This window comes from Podarcis melisellensis (assembly GCF_964234715.1).
Source record: "Podarcis melisellensis genome assembly, chromosome: 6".
NCBI lineage: Eukaryota > Metazoa > Chordata > Lepidosauria > Squamata > Lacertidae > Podarcis > Podarcis melisellensis.
Window position 1 is genome coordinate 28,804,345 of NC_138538.1, and position 14,543 is coordinate 28,818,887.

Genomic DNA, 14,543 nt, shown 5'->3' on the forward strand with positions numbered 1-14,543 from the left:
GAAGAATCTCATTTAGGCACTCTGGCTAATTTTCTAAACCCTTGCAATCATGGTCCTCAATAGGATGATCAGCTTTAATAACAGAGTGGGGATTACTGCAAGTACAAATCTACAAAAGGGACCGGCAATGTAGCGTGTATCACTGTATTCCAGCCATCTTTGAAAGAGACAAAATTAGACAATTTCCACTGGAAGCCACGTGACAGGGGTTCGAGATGACCAGACAAAATTGTAGCTACTTCAGAACTACATGGAAGGAATATATTTCACATTAAATCATACTGAGATAGACTAATTAAAATCAATGGACTTCAAAGCCCATTCATTTTAATGGGGCTACTCTGATCATAACTAGCATTGGAGATCAGCCCTTGACTTTTGGGGGGGGGGGGGGTTGCACATCCCCTATGGTGCATGGGGGCAGAGGAATGCATGAGAACATTAATTACAATTGCATAATTTACCATTCTTGAGAACATGAGCACACAATCCTGAGGAGGAGAACATCCACGGATATAAGAAACACAAGGACACCATTAATAGGAAACAAGGGTATGCTGAAAGCAGCAGCAACCATAATGCATATCAGACTATAATCTTCAGCTATACCCCAGGGAAATTTTCAAATGAGTTTTTTACCATATTATGGAGAAACTGCCAAGACAGCTGCCTCAGCCAGCACTTGGACTAAGCCTTTCCAAAACCAATACTAAGATAGTTACTGTGGGATGTTGTGTATTTTCAGTAGCGGTTGTCTGTTTTCTTTCTTTTATACAAATACTTGGCGGCAGAGTTCCATATAGAATGCTGAAAGACGTATGATGTACTTATGCAGAATGAAGAGCAAAGGCCCTTCTATTATTAACCAAGGCAATGCTTCTGGCTCTGGCACAGAGTTGTTGTTTGTAGCAAATTAATGAACACCATGTGGCAAATGGATTCAACATCAGATGGGCTGACACAGCAGTAAGCTTTCAAAAATAGGCACGGCTTAGCACTATTCAAACTCTGTTCATTTGGAGGGAGGGGAGAATGTATTAGTATTTCTAGCAGATACTATTCTGAATACAGTGGTACCTCGCAAGACGAATGCCTCGCAAGACGAAAAACATGCAAGACGAAAGGGTTTTTAGTTTTTTTAGTTGCTTCGCAAGACGATTTTCCCTATGGGCTTGCTTCGCAAGGCGAAACGTCTTGCGAGTTTGTTTCCGTTTTCTTAAAACCGTTAATACCAGGGTGCATCCGTGCTTCACAAGACAAAAAATCCGCAAGACAAAGAAACTCGCAGAATGAATTAATTTCGTCTTGCGAGGCACCACTGTATTCAACTTAAGAACCAAAGTGGCACATATGGCACTACTTGGATATCTACACTTCTGCCTCGAAGGAAGACCGAAGTACCAGAGAATGTACAAAATGGGGTGGGGGAAATCCCAACAAGGTTCTCCAAGTTTCTGTTACATACATGCATAGTGAAGACAGCAGGCAGGTACGAAAATCAATCAAGGTATTTAATACAGTGCAAACCATAGATCCTTATTTAAAATAAATGTATGTTTGTGTCTGAATGGGAATTGGATATCACAGATAGCAATCAACATTCCAGGTGCTATGTAGAAAAATGTACAGCTAGTGTCAATTTCACCTATTTCCATCATAGAATTACTTCAACATTCCAAATCCACCTCACCAAATCCAACTGGGAACAGCGACCAAGTGAGTGTAATGCGGAGAGAGGAGTGTCAATGCCACCAATGGATATAAATAGAGACTTTAAAGAACTAAAAGCCTAAGTGATGCATTTGTACATCTAAGCATAATAAGCCAATAACGGCTTATGACTTTTCCTTTTGAAATACTTTACAAGACTTCTAAAAGCGTTTCCATCAAATTAAGTTACAGGCTTCGTATCCCGAGTCAGATTTAGCATGGCCAGTACTCTGAAAGATGGTGATCCAGCAGTGGCATTACCATAGTCCAGAAGGTGAATGTTGGAATTTTGCCAATAAGGTTTATTATTTAAAGTAAGTCAACACCCTAAACTGCAGGCAACTTTCTTTGGAAACTTTGTTTCCCTTGCTCAGACCATGCTATGCAGAATGCAATTCCCACAGCTATGGGATTAAAGAAGTAAAGGCGTTGCGCTTAATGATGTCTCCCACCCATACATGCACCTGTAGCAACAGGTGAGCAGAGTCTCAGTTGTTTCTCCAGCTGGGCAGCTGGTGTAGTTATATGTTTTCAGCCCAGGCTTCTAGCTCTTTCATGTCATCATCCTCTTCTTCTTCTTTCTTCTTAGCTAGAAAAAGACACAACACCACAAGATTAAGCACTGTGTTGTGATTGTCTGCAGTTGCTCAATGTATTTATTTTAGTTTAGGTATTTTACGCACTCTTCATCTGGCCAATACAAGAGCAGTTCATGGCATGTAAACATAATACAATAAAATAAAATAAAACAAAAACTATCATCATCAAATATTTAAAATCACAACAAAATTATGTCAGACAAATACACACCCCCCCCCCCGAAATTATTTTAGCAACCAACAAAATACCTGAGTGAACAAGTACTAAGCATGTTCTGAAAATTCAAGAGTTGCTTGCCTTATTTCAGAAAAGAGGAAGCTCTACAAGGCAGGGGCCACCAAAAACCCTCTCCCAGATTGCTGCATAATGTACATCTGTGACAGTGGCACAACCAGTGACAGCCTCTTCCAATGATCTCAAGAAATGGAGAGGCCTAGATGGGAGCCTAAAAGGGATACTTTCAGGTATCCAAGCCCTAGTTCTCTAGGGATTATGTCAATAGAAGCTCCTTAAATATGGCTTAGTAGCCAAATGGCAGGCAGTGTTTTAAAGTGGTGCTTGCTTCCCTGGGGTGGTATGCCAGGTTATATGGAAAAATGGAGGGCATGTTTAAAAAGCTCCTTGCTGTGTTGTCCACACATGGGCAACATCTGCATGCTGCCATCAGAACTGTGCAATGCTACAACACAATGGGAAAGGGATTTTAACCAGAACCACATCCATTTATTCTCATACCCAAGACAGTGATTCTCAAACTAAAGGTATGGGGGAAGAATTTTGTCACCCAAGTTCCTTTTTTTCAAGAGACAATTGTTCTCATCCCTGGGGGAATAAAAGCAAATGAAATATTCCAACCTGGAAACCATTGATTAGTTGGAATAGGCGATCAGAAAACTGCTTGTGGGGTCTAAGGTGTCAGAAATATACCCTGAGGAAGCCCCCCCCCCCCCAGCTTTGAGAACCATGACTTTAGATCTGTAGATAAAGATAACCAGGGAACTTAACTGGCTTTCCTTCTGTGAAACAGATTAGTATGTGTAAATTGTGCACAGTAGTTGAGAAATAAAATCACAAGAATGGCATATTACAATGCTTTTTTGACAAATAGACTTGTTATAAGATGCTCATGTCTTTAGCATTTGCAAGGCACTCACCTGGTTTTGAAGGTATAGATATTGAGGGCACATTGGGAAGTGGAACTGTTTCAGGACCACTGATCTCCAGCAAGTTTTTATCCAATTCTTCCTGTTCAAGTTCCTCTAGTTCAGCCATCAGTTCATCCTATTATTGAAGGAGAGAGACGCTGCAGTTACAGATGCTAGCACCAGAAATCACTGTTGCCAATTTTGTAACATCATATAATTGTAAGAAACCTTCATGTCCAACTCAACACAACTGGGCATTCTAGGTGTCTCAAAACGTTTACATATCCAAATTATTCTGTTGTTCCTAAGAGCAAGTCAGAGTACTAAACTCACATTTCTGTTGTTATTTAAGATGGAAAATTCATGAGTTTGTTCTCATTACATAATATTTTGAGTCACAAGAAGTATGTTTCGATATCCTTAAGTTTGTATGTGTACAAACGTCATACTTGTCTTAAGCTGTTTGGTACTTACCTCATCAAATTCTTCACCGATTCCCACAGGCTTGGAGATAGCTGTTGAAATTTCTTCTGCTAACTCCTGCTGTTCTGCAATGTCTTGCATTAGTTCATCTACTTTGTCAATATCCCTGTAGGAAAAGGATTTAAGTTATTTGAACCATTCACCTGTTTAGTCTTGGAGATCATTACACGTCTCAATAGCTTCAAGGAAATAATCAGCTAACCACCAGGGCAAACTAATTCAAATCATTAAGAAAACAATAATGCTGATTTAAAACACACTTCTTCCATTGAAATCATTATTTCCTGAGCAAGAATTCAGACTAATTTAAATAAAAATTCTAACAGTAATAACTGGTTGCTCTAATAATTATAACGTGTTTGCATCTATTCAGTTGCATAATCTGGAAGTAAAATCCAAAGACTTTAACCATGAAAGCCACATGCTTTTCAAACTATATGCTGCTTACAGATAAAGCATGTCTACATGTAAAGATACTTGGCATGAGCAGTTACTTGAAAGCTTATACCATGTCTGTGCATACTTTTATAGAAACATGTCCCGCTGCACAATGCAGAATTTGAGTTACTGTGTGCAGACTGGTTTATAGTAACTGTCCAGAACTATCCAAAAAAGAGAGAATATGGGCAAAGATTGAATGTGTCCCTTTGTACTGCACTCAATGAAAAATTGGCCCATTCAATGAACCAATGATGAAGAGCATCTTACATGTTGTCGTGAGCAGCTTTCATTGCTTTGGCAGCAAATCCCATATTCTTGAGCACTTCAGTGTTGGTGTTGGCATTTTCCAGGGCTTCCCTCTGGAATTCGATTGTTGATAATGTGCCATCGATTTGTGCAAGCTGCTTCTCATACCTCTTCTTTCGTTTTAGGGCTTGAAGTGCAGCTGGACAAAAACAAGACAAATGATGATTGATATACAATGTGCATCTAAAACTGTTTCTACAAGCCACTTAAAACTGTTTCTACAAGCCACTTCTACAAGCCACTTCTAAAACCACTTAAAATTTATGCTACCAGTTATGCCTCTCACATCTTTTGTGTTCCCAGTTTAATTAACTTTTGTTACCAATAGGTGTCTTTCTCTAAGCAAATCAATTTTGTTGTTGAGTTGTTTGTCTTCTCAGTATCAAATTGCAGGATCTACAGCCAACAGCCAAGTACTAGAAGCTTAGATGCTTAGCACACAAGGCATGACAGGCTTGTTGACAAATAAACCTTCATTCAATCTTTCTAATATGGTAGACTAGCAGGTAATGAGAGAGAAGGCTCAAAGAATTATTCAAACTACACAAGAATGTAAAGTAAAATGGACACAAGAAATGCATAAAATCTGGATGTTTTGTCTTAGTCACTATGCAAGAAATGGAAACATTTTATATGACCACCATCTAAGATACTTTGGGGGCAGGAAAGAGAAGAGAACACCCTGAGTAAGCAAATACATTTGGTACAGGGCAGGCATAAGTAGATGCAGGAGAGCCACCCCTAGGGCACGTTCTCCTCAAGGAAAAAGTGAGGCAATAAGGATCTCCCATTTCTTGGTGTCAACTAAAACTCAGCTTGGCGGGGGCACTTGTCAGCATTGGAAATTTCACACACCCCTCCATTCCTGCACTTCTTCAGAGGCTGCTATGAAAGGAGATAAGCATATTCAAGTACTGTATTTTCTGGTGTATAAGACTACTTTTTAACCCAGGAAAATCTTCTCAAAAGTCGGGGGTTGTCTTATCCGCTGGCTACAGCAGCAGCTCCTGCAGCAACTCCCCACCAAAGAACAAAACGACAGCAAATTAAATCAGAAGACACCCAGCTCTCTAGATGAAGCAGAAATACACTTGGAAATTGGCCCCAGAAGCCTCCCCAATCACCAGCAACAGAACGACCCTAACCACTCCTGGTATTAGACCATGTGGACCAAAATGGCAGCCTTGCGTTGCCCCAGCAACTAGACATGTGGCCGCTGCCTCACCCAAGCAGCCCCCGCAGTAAAAGAAAAGGAAATGCTCACAACAAAGGCAGGGAACCAACAACAGCATTAAGTGCAGCAGTGCGTGGCACAGCCGAAGGAGTAAGCAAAGGTAGAAAACGGCGGGGGGGGGGGAGCCGATTATGATGCTGCGAGGGCAACAACGAAGGGAGCAGTTTGGGCAGGGGAAGCTAAGAGGGGCAGGTGGCTGGGAACAGAGAAACCCGGAAGCTTTTTTGCCACGAGGGCGGCAAAGTTGTAAAGCGAGAGCGGCAATTGAGGCAGCACTCCCCTCAAATGCCCTGCTCCCCACGCACAGCGATGGACTCACCCACTGCCAATTGATCGGGGCGTCTGACAAAGGCTTTTTTCCAGCCACCCTGGGTTGAAACAGCGCCTGTCAGCTGTTCCACGTCCCAAGCAAATTCCATGAGCGCGGCTCAACAAAAGCAGTAAAAAATCCCCCAAAATGCTTCAGCAGGTCCAACAAAAGCAATAACCGAGTGAAGTTCAGTGACGTCCTAGCGACTGAGGAAGCGAGCCAAAGAGGAAGCCCTCCAGCTCGCTCCTCTCTTTAAATGGACCCGGCCACGCCACCCCACCCCCCCGGGAAGTGGAGTGGATTTCCGAGCCAGACTGGGGACTGGTCTTTCTAATTTTTATTTGGTGTGCATTGGAAGAGGGATAGTCTTATACGGCGAGTATATCCCAAACTCTATATTTTAACTGGAAAAGTTGGGGGTCGTCTTATATGCCCAGTCGTCTTATACACCAGAAAATATGGTAATCAAGCAAGGCATATGACTATGTTTTCTCTTTTTTTGTTTTTATTTAGATTAGTTTCTTTTACTGTATTGTATTATGAAAAACCTTTAATAAAATCTTATATATAAAAAAGGAGGCAATCCTCTGCATGGGTGTGGATTTTCTAGTTCACTCTAGCATGTCATCATAGTGGAGAACTGGAAAATGCAAACAGGAATACTGAACAAGATACAAGAAACTAGGCTGCCTGGTACACATGGAAGCGAATCAGTTTGGGGCAGTTAGAACTGATGTAGTCATTGGTACTCAAGCAGAATTATAGCCAGTTACAAAACTAAAATGGCTATACAAAACTATTCACATTAAATAGTATGCAATCAGGTGTCCGTTTTTAATTTTAAGAGCTAAACATCTATAGCAAAGGAAATTTCATTATACCATTAAAATTAAGATGCAACAGTTACCATTATCCACTGCCCACTGAAAGTTCCTAATTAAATGAATTTATCGTTTAAAACCTTAAACAGGAATTATACTGAGCAGGAATACAGCTCCAGCCATCTGCAGTTTGTAAAACCTTTTCAAGAAATAAACAAAGCCAACATTTAGAAGTTTCCCTCATCTGGCTGCCCTCTATGAATGCTGGAATTTGAGCTGCTTTCCACTGTAAAACATTCAAACTGTAGGTCAAGTGTTATGGTAGAGCCACTGCACTGTTTCTGCCAGGATGAGTTACATTATCTTCTAAAAACCATCTTTTCAAAGAATCCTATGATGCTATTCTACGAATAGCAGTCCAGTTTGTTGCCTAACCCTATGCAACTTTACCTATTTTCAGCAACAACACAAGTTAAATTAATGTATGACGCAGGGCAACACTGAAATAGATCTGTTCATATACCACCTGGGCAGACTGTTGTTTCTGGGCATTTAAGTGTCAGGTGGCAGTAAGTCATTTTGATCATCTGAATCAGGCAATTGTGAGAATAACTATAGTGTTCTGTTACAATGAAGTTTTCAGGCACTGAATTTTTTTACAAGTCATTTCCAAAGCATGTACAGCAAAATTGTTCTTGTTATAAATCCCAACTGAACTAAAAATTAATTGTATTTATTACCAGAGCATTATCTATCCAGAGGTAAAAAGATAACTTCTTAAGAGATGATAATAAAATTTAGCATCTTCTTTGCAATATTATGAATCTGAACATTTCAGTAAGCAGGGAAAACAGAAGCCTCAACATCCCAGTCATATGAAGTTATGCTCCATTATTTACACTGTATGTTACACCAGAGATGACCCTAATCTATTATGCCTCTTAAAAGAGACTTGCAAATTAAGGAATAGCAATTCTCCTTTATAGCAAAAAATTCCTTTTAGCACTCAATAAACTTGAATCACTAACTCGCATCATCAGAAGCACTAAACTTCACTCATTAAGAACTGCATGCAGATTCTTGTGGAACTCTTAAGACTGAACTCAACGTAAACAGCAATCTGCAGTGGAAATTGGGATACTGACAACTTTAGTGCAATTTCATTCATTTTGATGGGACGTAGACAGGTTTCAAATGTGCTACGTTGCTGCTCAACAGATTCTTTCTTGCTATTGTCATTTCTGTGCAAAGGACTGAAATGCAGTTTTAAATGCACTTGTACCAAGATTTATAATCAACTGGTGACCATAGCAGAAGATCAGCTTACAGTTTCAACCTATGTTTTTTGTATCATCCTCTCTAAAAATGCATCTTTATAGTATTTTAAGAATCTTTGGAATAGAGTTGTTGCGGCATCCATCTGTCTCAAGAAACAATGGACTGCACCTCTGGGGGTGAAGTCAAACCAAGCACCAAAGTAACCTCCCCAGGGAACAAGCCTGGGCCGTATGTATGGAGGTCCTGGGCTGCCCAGATGACAAAATCCTCCTCTCTGCCTTGCTGATGTGGCCCAAAGAAAAGCAGAGCAATACATTTTGCATCAGCTTGGCTGCAGGAGTAGCTGACCGGAAGGCGGTGTATAAGGTGCCATCCCACCACCTTAGGGACGCCACTCTGGATTTGTGTAGGGTTTGCTCCTTAGCCTTTTCTTCTCCGAAGATGTCCCACAAGGCAGTGGAGGTTTAGGACCAGAGATTTCCGTCTCTTAGATGGGCTACCTTCCCAGGTTGATGAGCCCCATCTGCCCCTCACTTTCCTCTACAGCACGTGCAGTAACTGCCATCTTGACTGTTGGACACACTATTGGTCTCGTCTGCTCAATCTGCTGCAGCTTTCTTCACATGAAGGGAAAGTCCTTACTCATCGAGAGTTTGAGAGTTGTATACATCAGGGAATAGGTTTTTCAAATTTTAACTTCCTTGACCTCACTGCAAATGTCTTTTTGACTATTAGCAGATAGAGAATAGTGGAGCTCTACTGCTCAAATTTCATAATGGTAGGCACTTGCAACACACAATATTGTACATACACACACCATGACTTCTGCCAAAACTGGCAAGTTTGGGGGGACAACCATAGGAATTTTTCTCTAATTCTATGCACGCTAATCAACATGAATGGATGCAGTAACACTTTAATTTTAAGAAGAATGACAAGACATTGCTGAAATGTACATCTGTGCCTGACATTTTCCTCCTGAAGCTTAGGGGATGATTTAGATCAGGGAAATAGCATGAGATTTTTGTTTGTTTGCTTGCTTGCTCATTTTAAACACCTTTCCTAGTGTTCCTTCCCCATAGCTGTTTTGAGGTTTACAAGCATATAGGAGATTCTGATCTCAGACCTTCAACATGCCCAAGCTAGCCCTCAGTCTAGTCTCAAGGTAGTAAGAACTACTGTCACAAGTAAGCAAGAAGCAAGTATCTTCTCCCACACTGACTAGTGTGGTACTTTAATGAAATATTCCTATTCAGAAATTATTTTGTTGTGATCTTTACAACCATCCTGCAAAGCAGACCAGCATCATTCTACGGCTACCTAATGAACAGTAAGAGTCAAACAGGGGACATCTTGATTTGCAGCTCAATCTCCTCACCACAACACCACATCAGCTGTCAATAAATTGCATTACAGCATAAAGTGCAGCATTCTTTTGTAAATGAAGCATTTGCCATATCAGCAAACTAAGCTTTTCCAACTAGCCAGATGATGAATTAAAGAAGCCTATAGCTTTCTCCCTTTATTTTGGCATTTTTTACAAGTCATGGTTATAAAAGCTGACAACAGAAATAAATGGTAAAGAATGTACATAAATTGTATACACAGAAACATATTCTGCTGTGGAGATAAAAAGTTCCAGTATTACTGTAAGGAGACCCTGTTGCTTCTAAATACAATAAGCATGCACAGCACACTAAATCGCAAATCCATGATAAGAATGAGACAGTGTCAATTAAAGGAAAATAGTCCTGAGCAACATAACATGGAACATATACTGCAGCTTCATAAATGAGATAAGATAAACAGCCTCTTGTTTAATATCTTTTCAATGTGCCTCAGGTTCAACTAAGAAATAAGGAATACTGACCCTGACAAGAGATTAGCTTAGAACTTAGCCTCAATGAGGAAATACAATGTTGGTGCTAGTTTAAAGATTACAGATCACCCTGCACAAAGTGCAGGTTCCTACCTAGGTCTAGGCTTCAAATGGATGCAGCCAGGCCCATGCAGAGCTTGTTTGAGGCCTGAGGGAGAAGTCCTGTTCTTGACATGACAGCATAAGTCTGACAGGCCCCTAGCACACCCCAGCCAACTTAGTCCTCTGAGGCCTGGGGCAAGTGTACCCAGCTGCCTCCCTGCCCTGCACAGGTCTGGATGCAGCCCCAAGGAAGCAACCCAAAACTGAGCAGGGACATAGAAAAGATGCTGTATCTAGAGGCTAACCCTAAGGTACTCCCTCGCAGAATCCCACTCAAACTAACCCAAGATCTGAATGCTACAGCAGAACTAGAAGAGCAAAATTCAAAGAGGGATGGGAAAAGAGTAAGAGCAGGAAAGATGTACAGCAAATTGCTGGCATAAAGAATTAAGTCCAAACTATAGAAACAAGGCATCTGCTACCTTACACTTTTATGTGTATATGGGCCCCAAACCAGGAGAGTTCAAGATGCAAATGCTATTAATGGCCTGAGAAAATGAAAGAGACTTTTACTGTAGGGCAGGCACACTGAAGTCCCAAGACACTGATCTATTCACAGTATAAAAAACTGGCAGTGATCTACATTGTCATTGGAGGGTGGACCTAAGTTGTCCCAAGATTGAACAGGATAATAATAATAATAATTTATTATTTGTACCCCGCCCATCTGGCTGGGTTTCCCCAGCCACTCTGGGCGGCTTCCATAGATATCTTACACTGGTTACAATCCCAGAGCTACATATTGCAGAATGACCTCAATTAAATTCCATGTAAAACTTCACGAACAATCTAGAGATAATGCTTTCTGCATTTCAACCAGGGCCACCCCGCAATTGACCAGTAGATCGCAATTGACCAGTAGATCGCAATTGACCAGTAGATTTTGTGTTCTTAGTAGGCTGAACATTACCCTGGAGCAGGGACGCGGACTTATAAAAAATATTGGGGGGGGGGGGGCCGGGAAAGCTCATGAATAATAAATAAGCTCATGAATATGCAAATAAAGTGGCGCCGCCTCCTCGTGAGCGAATAGGGGAGAGCGTGCTGCGCCTATTAATCAGCTCCAAAGGAAATTGGGTGGAGCTTTTGCTCGGGAGGGAGGGCAGGAGGCATGCAGCCCGCCCCTCCCTGTGCATTTTGGGCTGGGGGAGGGGCGGCGATGGCGCTCTGCTGGAGGGGCGCCGGAGATTATTGGGGGGGCGGAGCCCCCCCAAACGAATTTTTGAGGGGGCTCGGGCCCCCTCAAGCCCCATGGAGTCGGCGCCTATGCCCTGGAGGCTTTTAAGGCAAAAATGCCACTAATACCGCAATCTTAGGCACATTTAAGTGAAAGTAAAAATCTACAGATTGCAAGGTGTCTTATCTCTGAGTGTGATACACAACATTGTGAAGCAAGCTCTCTTCCTACCTATTAGGCTGTGTTTTTACTTTGCTCTAACCGACCCCAGCACCATCCTTTCCTTTAGAAAGGTCCAAGCACCTTTCTGTCTCTACATCCCTCTTGCCACAGGTAGACTTTAGGCTGCTGTGGCCCCTTGGAGTATGTTCAGCACTGGTCCCGTTGGTCAGCTTTCTTTATTTAGGTCTGCAAGCTTTGATTTGTGCTTTGCTTGTTAAGTATCAAACGGAGTAACTATAATACTGAAAGTCTTTTATTTACAGATTTATATCTACCTATCTTATTTTGCCTTACTTGGATGCACTTTAGGTGTTCTGTAAAGTTGCTTCCCCTTCCCCGAAGATGTTACGCATTTTGACAGCGACTCCGCTAGCGGTTATTACGAGGCGCTTTGGGCGCAGTTCACTGTGTGGGTGGGAAATCAGCATATAAATAAAGGGAACTTTGAAAAGAAGTCCCACCCGAGGAGAGAAGCCACCTCTTCCTCCTCCCGCCCCGCTCACCGCGCTTGTTCTTGGTGCCGTGTTTGCGGGCCGCCCCCAGCTCCTGCTCGATCTTCTTCTCCAGGAACTCCTGCTTCTTGCTCAGCATCTCCTCCGTGTCGCGAAGGCGCTGGATGGCCTCCTGGGGGGAAGGCCCCTTGCCGCCGCCCTTCCCCCCCGTCCCGAACAGCTTGCCCAGCAGCCCCGACATGGCTGGGCCGCAGGCGGAGAAAGCGGCAGCGGAGAAACGGCGGCACCCCGCGACCTCCCGGTTACGATAGGAGCAACCGTGAGGGAGGGAAGCGGGGCCGGCCGAAGACCGCCGGTGCTGAGGCAAAACGCCAGGAAAGAGACACCGCCTCCGCCTTCCTCCCGACCGGAGAGGCCCCTCCACCAGCACCAGCGGCGGCGGCGGCGGCTGTAGGGCCTCTCACAGGCCCGAGCCCTCACGGTGACCACTCCCTGACTGACACACAGATGCCACACACGCAAAGCCCCCGCCGGCACGTCAGCCTCGGCTGCCCCTTGACTGACTCACGGCCTCCCGGTAGGACCGCCCGAGATCTCTCTCACGTCACTCCGGGCGCCACGGCAACGGCGGCTCCGCCCACAGCCTTCTTCCCCAGCCCTGGCTACTCAACAGGCTGCGAGTATGTAAATAACACGCAAGGGCTGCCGGTTGCCGTAGTTTTTTCACTCAGAGGATTTCCTCGTTCTCTGAGGGGGTGACGTCACTTGGCGACGCGCGAGGAGCGCTCGCACGAGCCTGGGTGTTTTTTTGTTTTTGTTTTTAACTCTCTCCCTCCCCCCCCTCTCTCTCTGTGTGTGTGTGTGATCAGTTGAACGCTGGGAGATGTAGTCCTGTCCTCCCCCAAAGCATTAGATGATGTCCCATACAGGGCGGGCCCTACCATGAGGGAGAGAGAAGCAGGTGCAGGGAAGGGAGAGTCATAGTGAAGGAAGGTGAGGACAGCTGACCTCACCTAGGCCCGAAGTCACCCCCCACCAAAGCAGGCTCAAAGCTTCTCAAAGCTTTTCAAAGCTTTTCAAAATCATTTTCTCAGCAGCTAAAAGGCATTAGCTAATCATCAGAAGCATTCCGCTTGCTGTAACTAGAAAGATTGCAACAAAGGTAGGGAACACAGTCCATTGTTTCTCAGGCCTTTCTGATGCCTTCTGGCCTTGCTAAAGAACCACATTGCAACTTACTTTCTGTCCGGGAACCATGCCAGAACAAGAGATTGAAACATATCTGAACACTCTGAAACCCCTTTCCTGGGAAGGGTGCCAAGAGTCCCAATAGTCCCAAGACAGCTTTCTGTTCATGCTCAGAGGACTCCTGAGGGAGGAGAAACGAGGAGGGAACTAGAAAGGGGTATATATGCTTGTGCACATGATTGTGAACTTGTGCATGCTTTTTGTGACTTATCACACTTGCTCCTTCTACCAGTTCATGGATGGTAGAAATAAAAGCCTTTTCTTTGAAACTATTCCTTGAGTGTCTTTTGACTCCCACTTCCCTTTCCCAGGCGCAATATTTTTCCCACCCGAGGGCAAAGCCTCATAAGGCTACAATAGTTATGAGAGCCATGTGCTGGGGAAGACACCGTCCATTTCACCAGTATTGTAGTAAGATTCAACCACCAGTTTGTGGCCTTGGGGAAAGGTGCCATCTCATCCTTCACCTCAGGCAGCTGATATCTTGAGCCACCCTTGAGCCCACAGGTTGAACCTTTTTTATATATAAAGGAAATGTTTATATTCTGCCTTTCTGTCCAGAAATGTTAACAAGTGTTTCACCTACAAACTTGAGGTAATGATTGGGTAAGAGGAGCCTCTAATAGCGACTTGCTTGAAAGGTGGGTTTGGATGTGGGCTGATATTAAGTGACCTTGAGCAAGTCAGTTTCTCTTGCTTAACCTACTTCATGGGGTTGTTGTGGGACTAAAATGCAACTCTCAGCTCTTTGGAGGATACACCGTATTGAAAAGTAATAAATGATAACAGCAGCAGAAATAAAACATCATTGTTAAAGATTGTACTTGAAATGCCAGGTGACTCGGGCATGAAGCTTTTCCAAATACAGTACATTTGTTTTTTTGAGGTTCGTGGTCTGAATTTAGATAGCCTGGCTATGGCAAAACTTGAAAATGTAACATCAGTTCTATGGGTGGGTGAGGATGTTGTTTTAGAGAAGATGTTGTTAATTGACACGGGTGGTGCTGTGGGTTAAACCACAGAGCCTAGGACTTGCCGATCAGAATCCCCACAACGGGGTGAGCTCCCGTTGCTCGGTCCCTGCTCCTGCCAACCTAGCAGTTTGAAAGCACGTCAAAATGCAAGTAAATAAAAG

The 14,543-nt window shown here is 43.3% G+C and overlaps 1 protein-coding gene across 1 annotated transcript; it reads right to left on the minus strand.

Moving 5' to 3' along the window:
* Positions 1–1,490: 1,490 nt before the first annotated feature.
* CHMP4B (charged multivesicular body protein 4B) lies at positions 1,491–12,811 on the minus strand. The gene is made up of 5 exons (XM_081914527.1): positions 12,212–12,811; positions 4,647–4,824; positions 3,930–4,044; positions 3,465–3,591; positions 1,491–2,299 (listed from the first exon to the last, which is right to left on the minus strand). Exons 1-5 carry the CDS (start codon positions 12,399–12,401, stop codon positions 2,232–2,234), a joined length of 678 nt encoding a protein of 225 aa, XP_081770653.1. The 5' UTR covers positions 12,402–12,811; the 3' UTR covers positions 1,491–2,231.
* Between the last annotated feature and the right edge of the window lie 1,732 nt (positions 12,812–14,543).

What these genes read in the sequence shown, in the direction of transcription:
- CHMP4B (XM_081914527.1), bottom strand. Translation starts at nt 12,401, where the DNA reads ATGTCGGGGCTGCTGGGCAAGCTGTTCGGGACGGGGGGGAAGGGCGGC. An exon ending in AAAGCTGCTCACGACAACAT is followed by an intron (nt 4,045 to 4,646) that starts GTAAGATGCTCT and finishes CTTTTCCTACAG; the next exon opens with GGATATTGACAAAGTAGATG. An exon ending in ATCTATACCTTCAAAACCAG is followed by an intron (nt 2,300 to 3,464) that starts GTGAGTGCCTTG and finishes GTCTTTTTCTAG; the next exon opens with CTAAGAAGAAAGAAGAAGAA.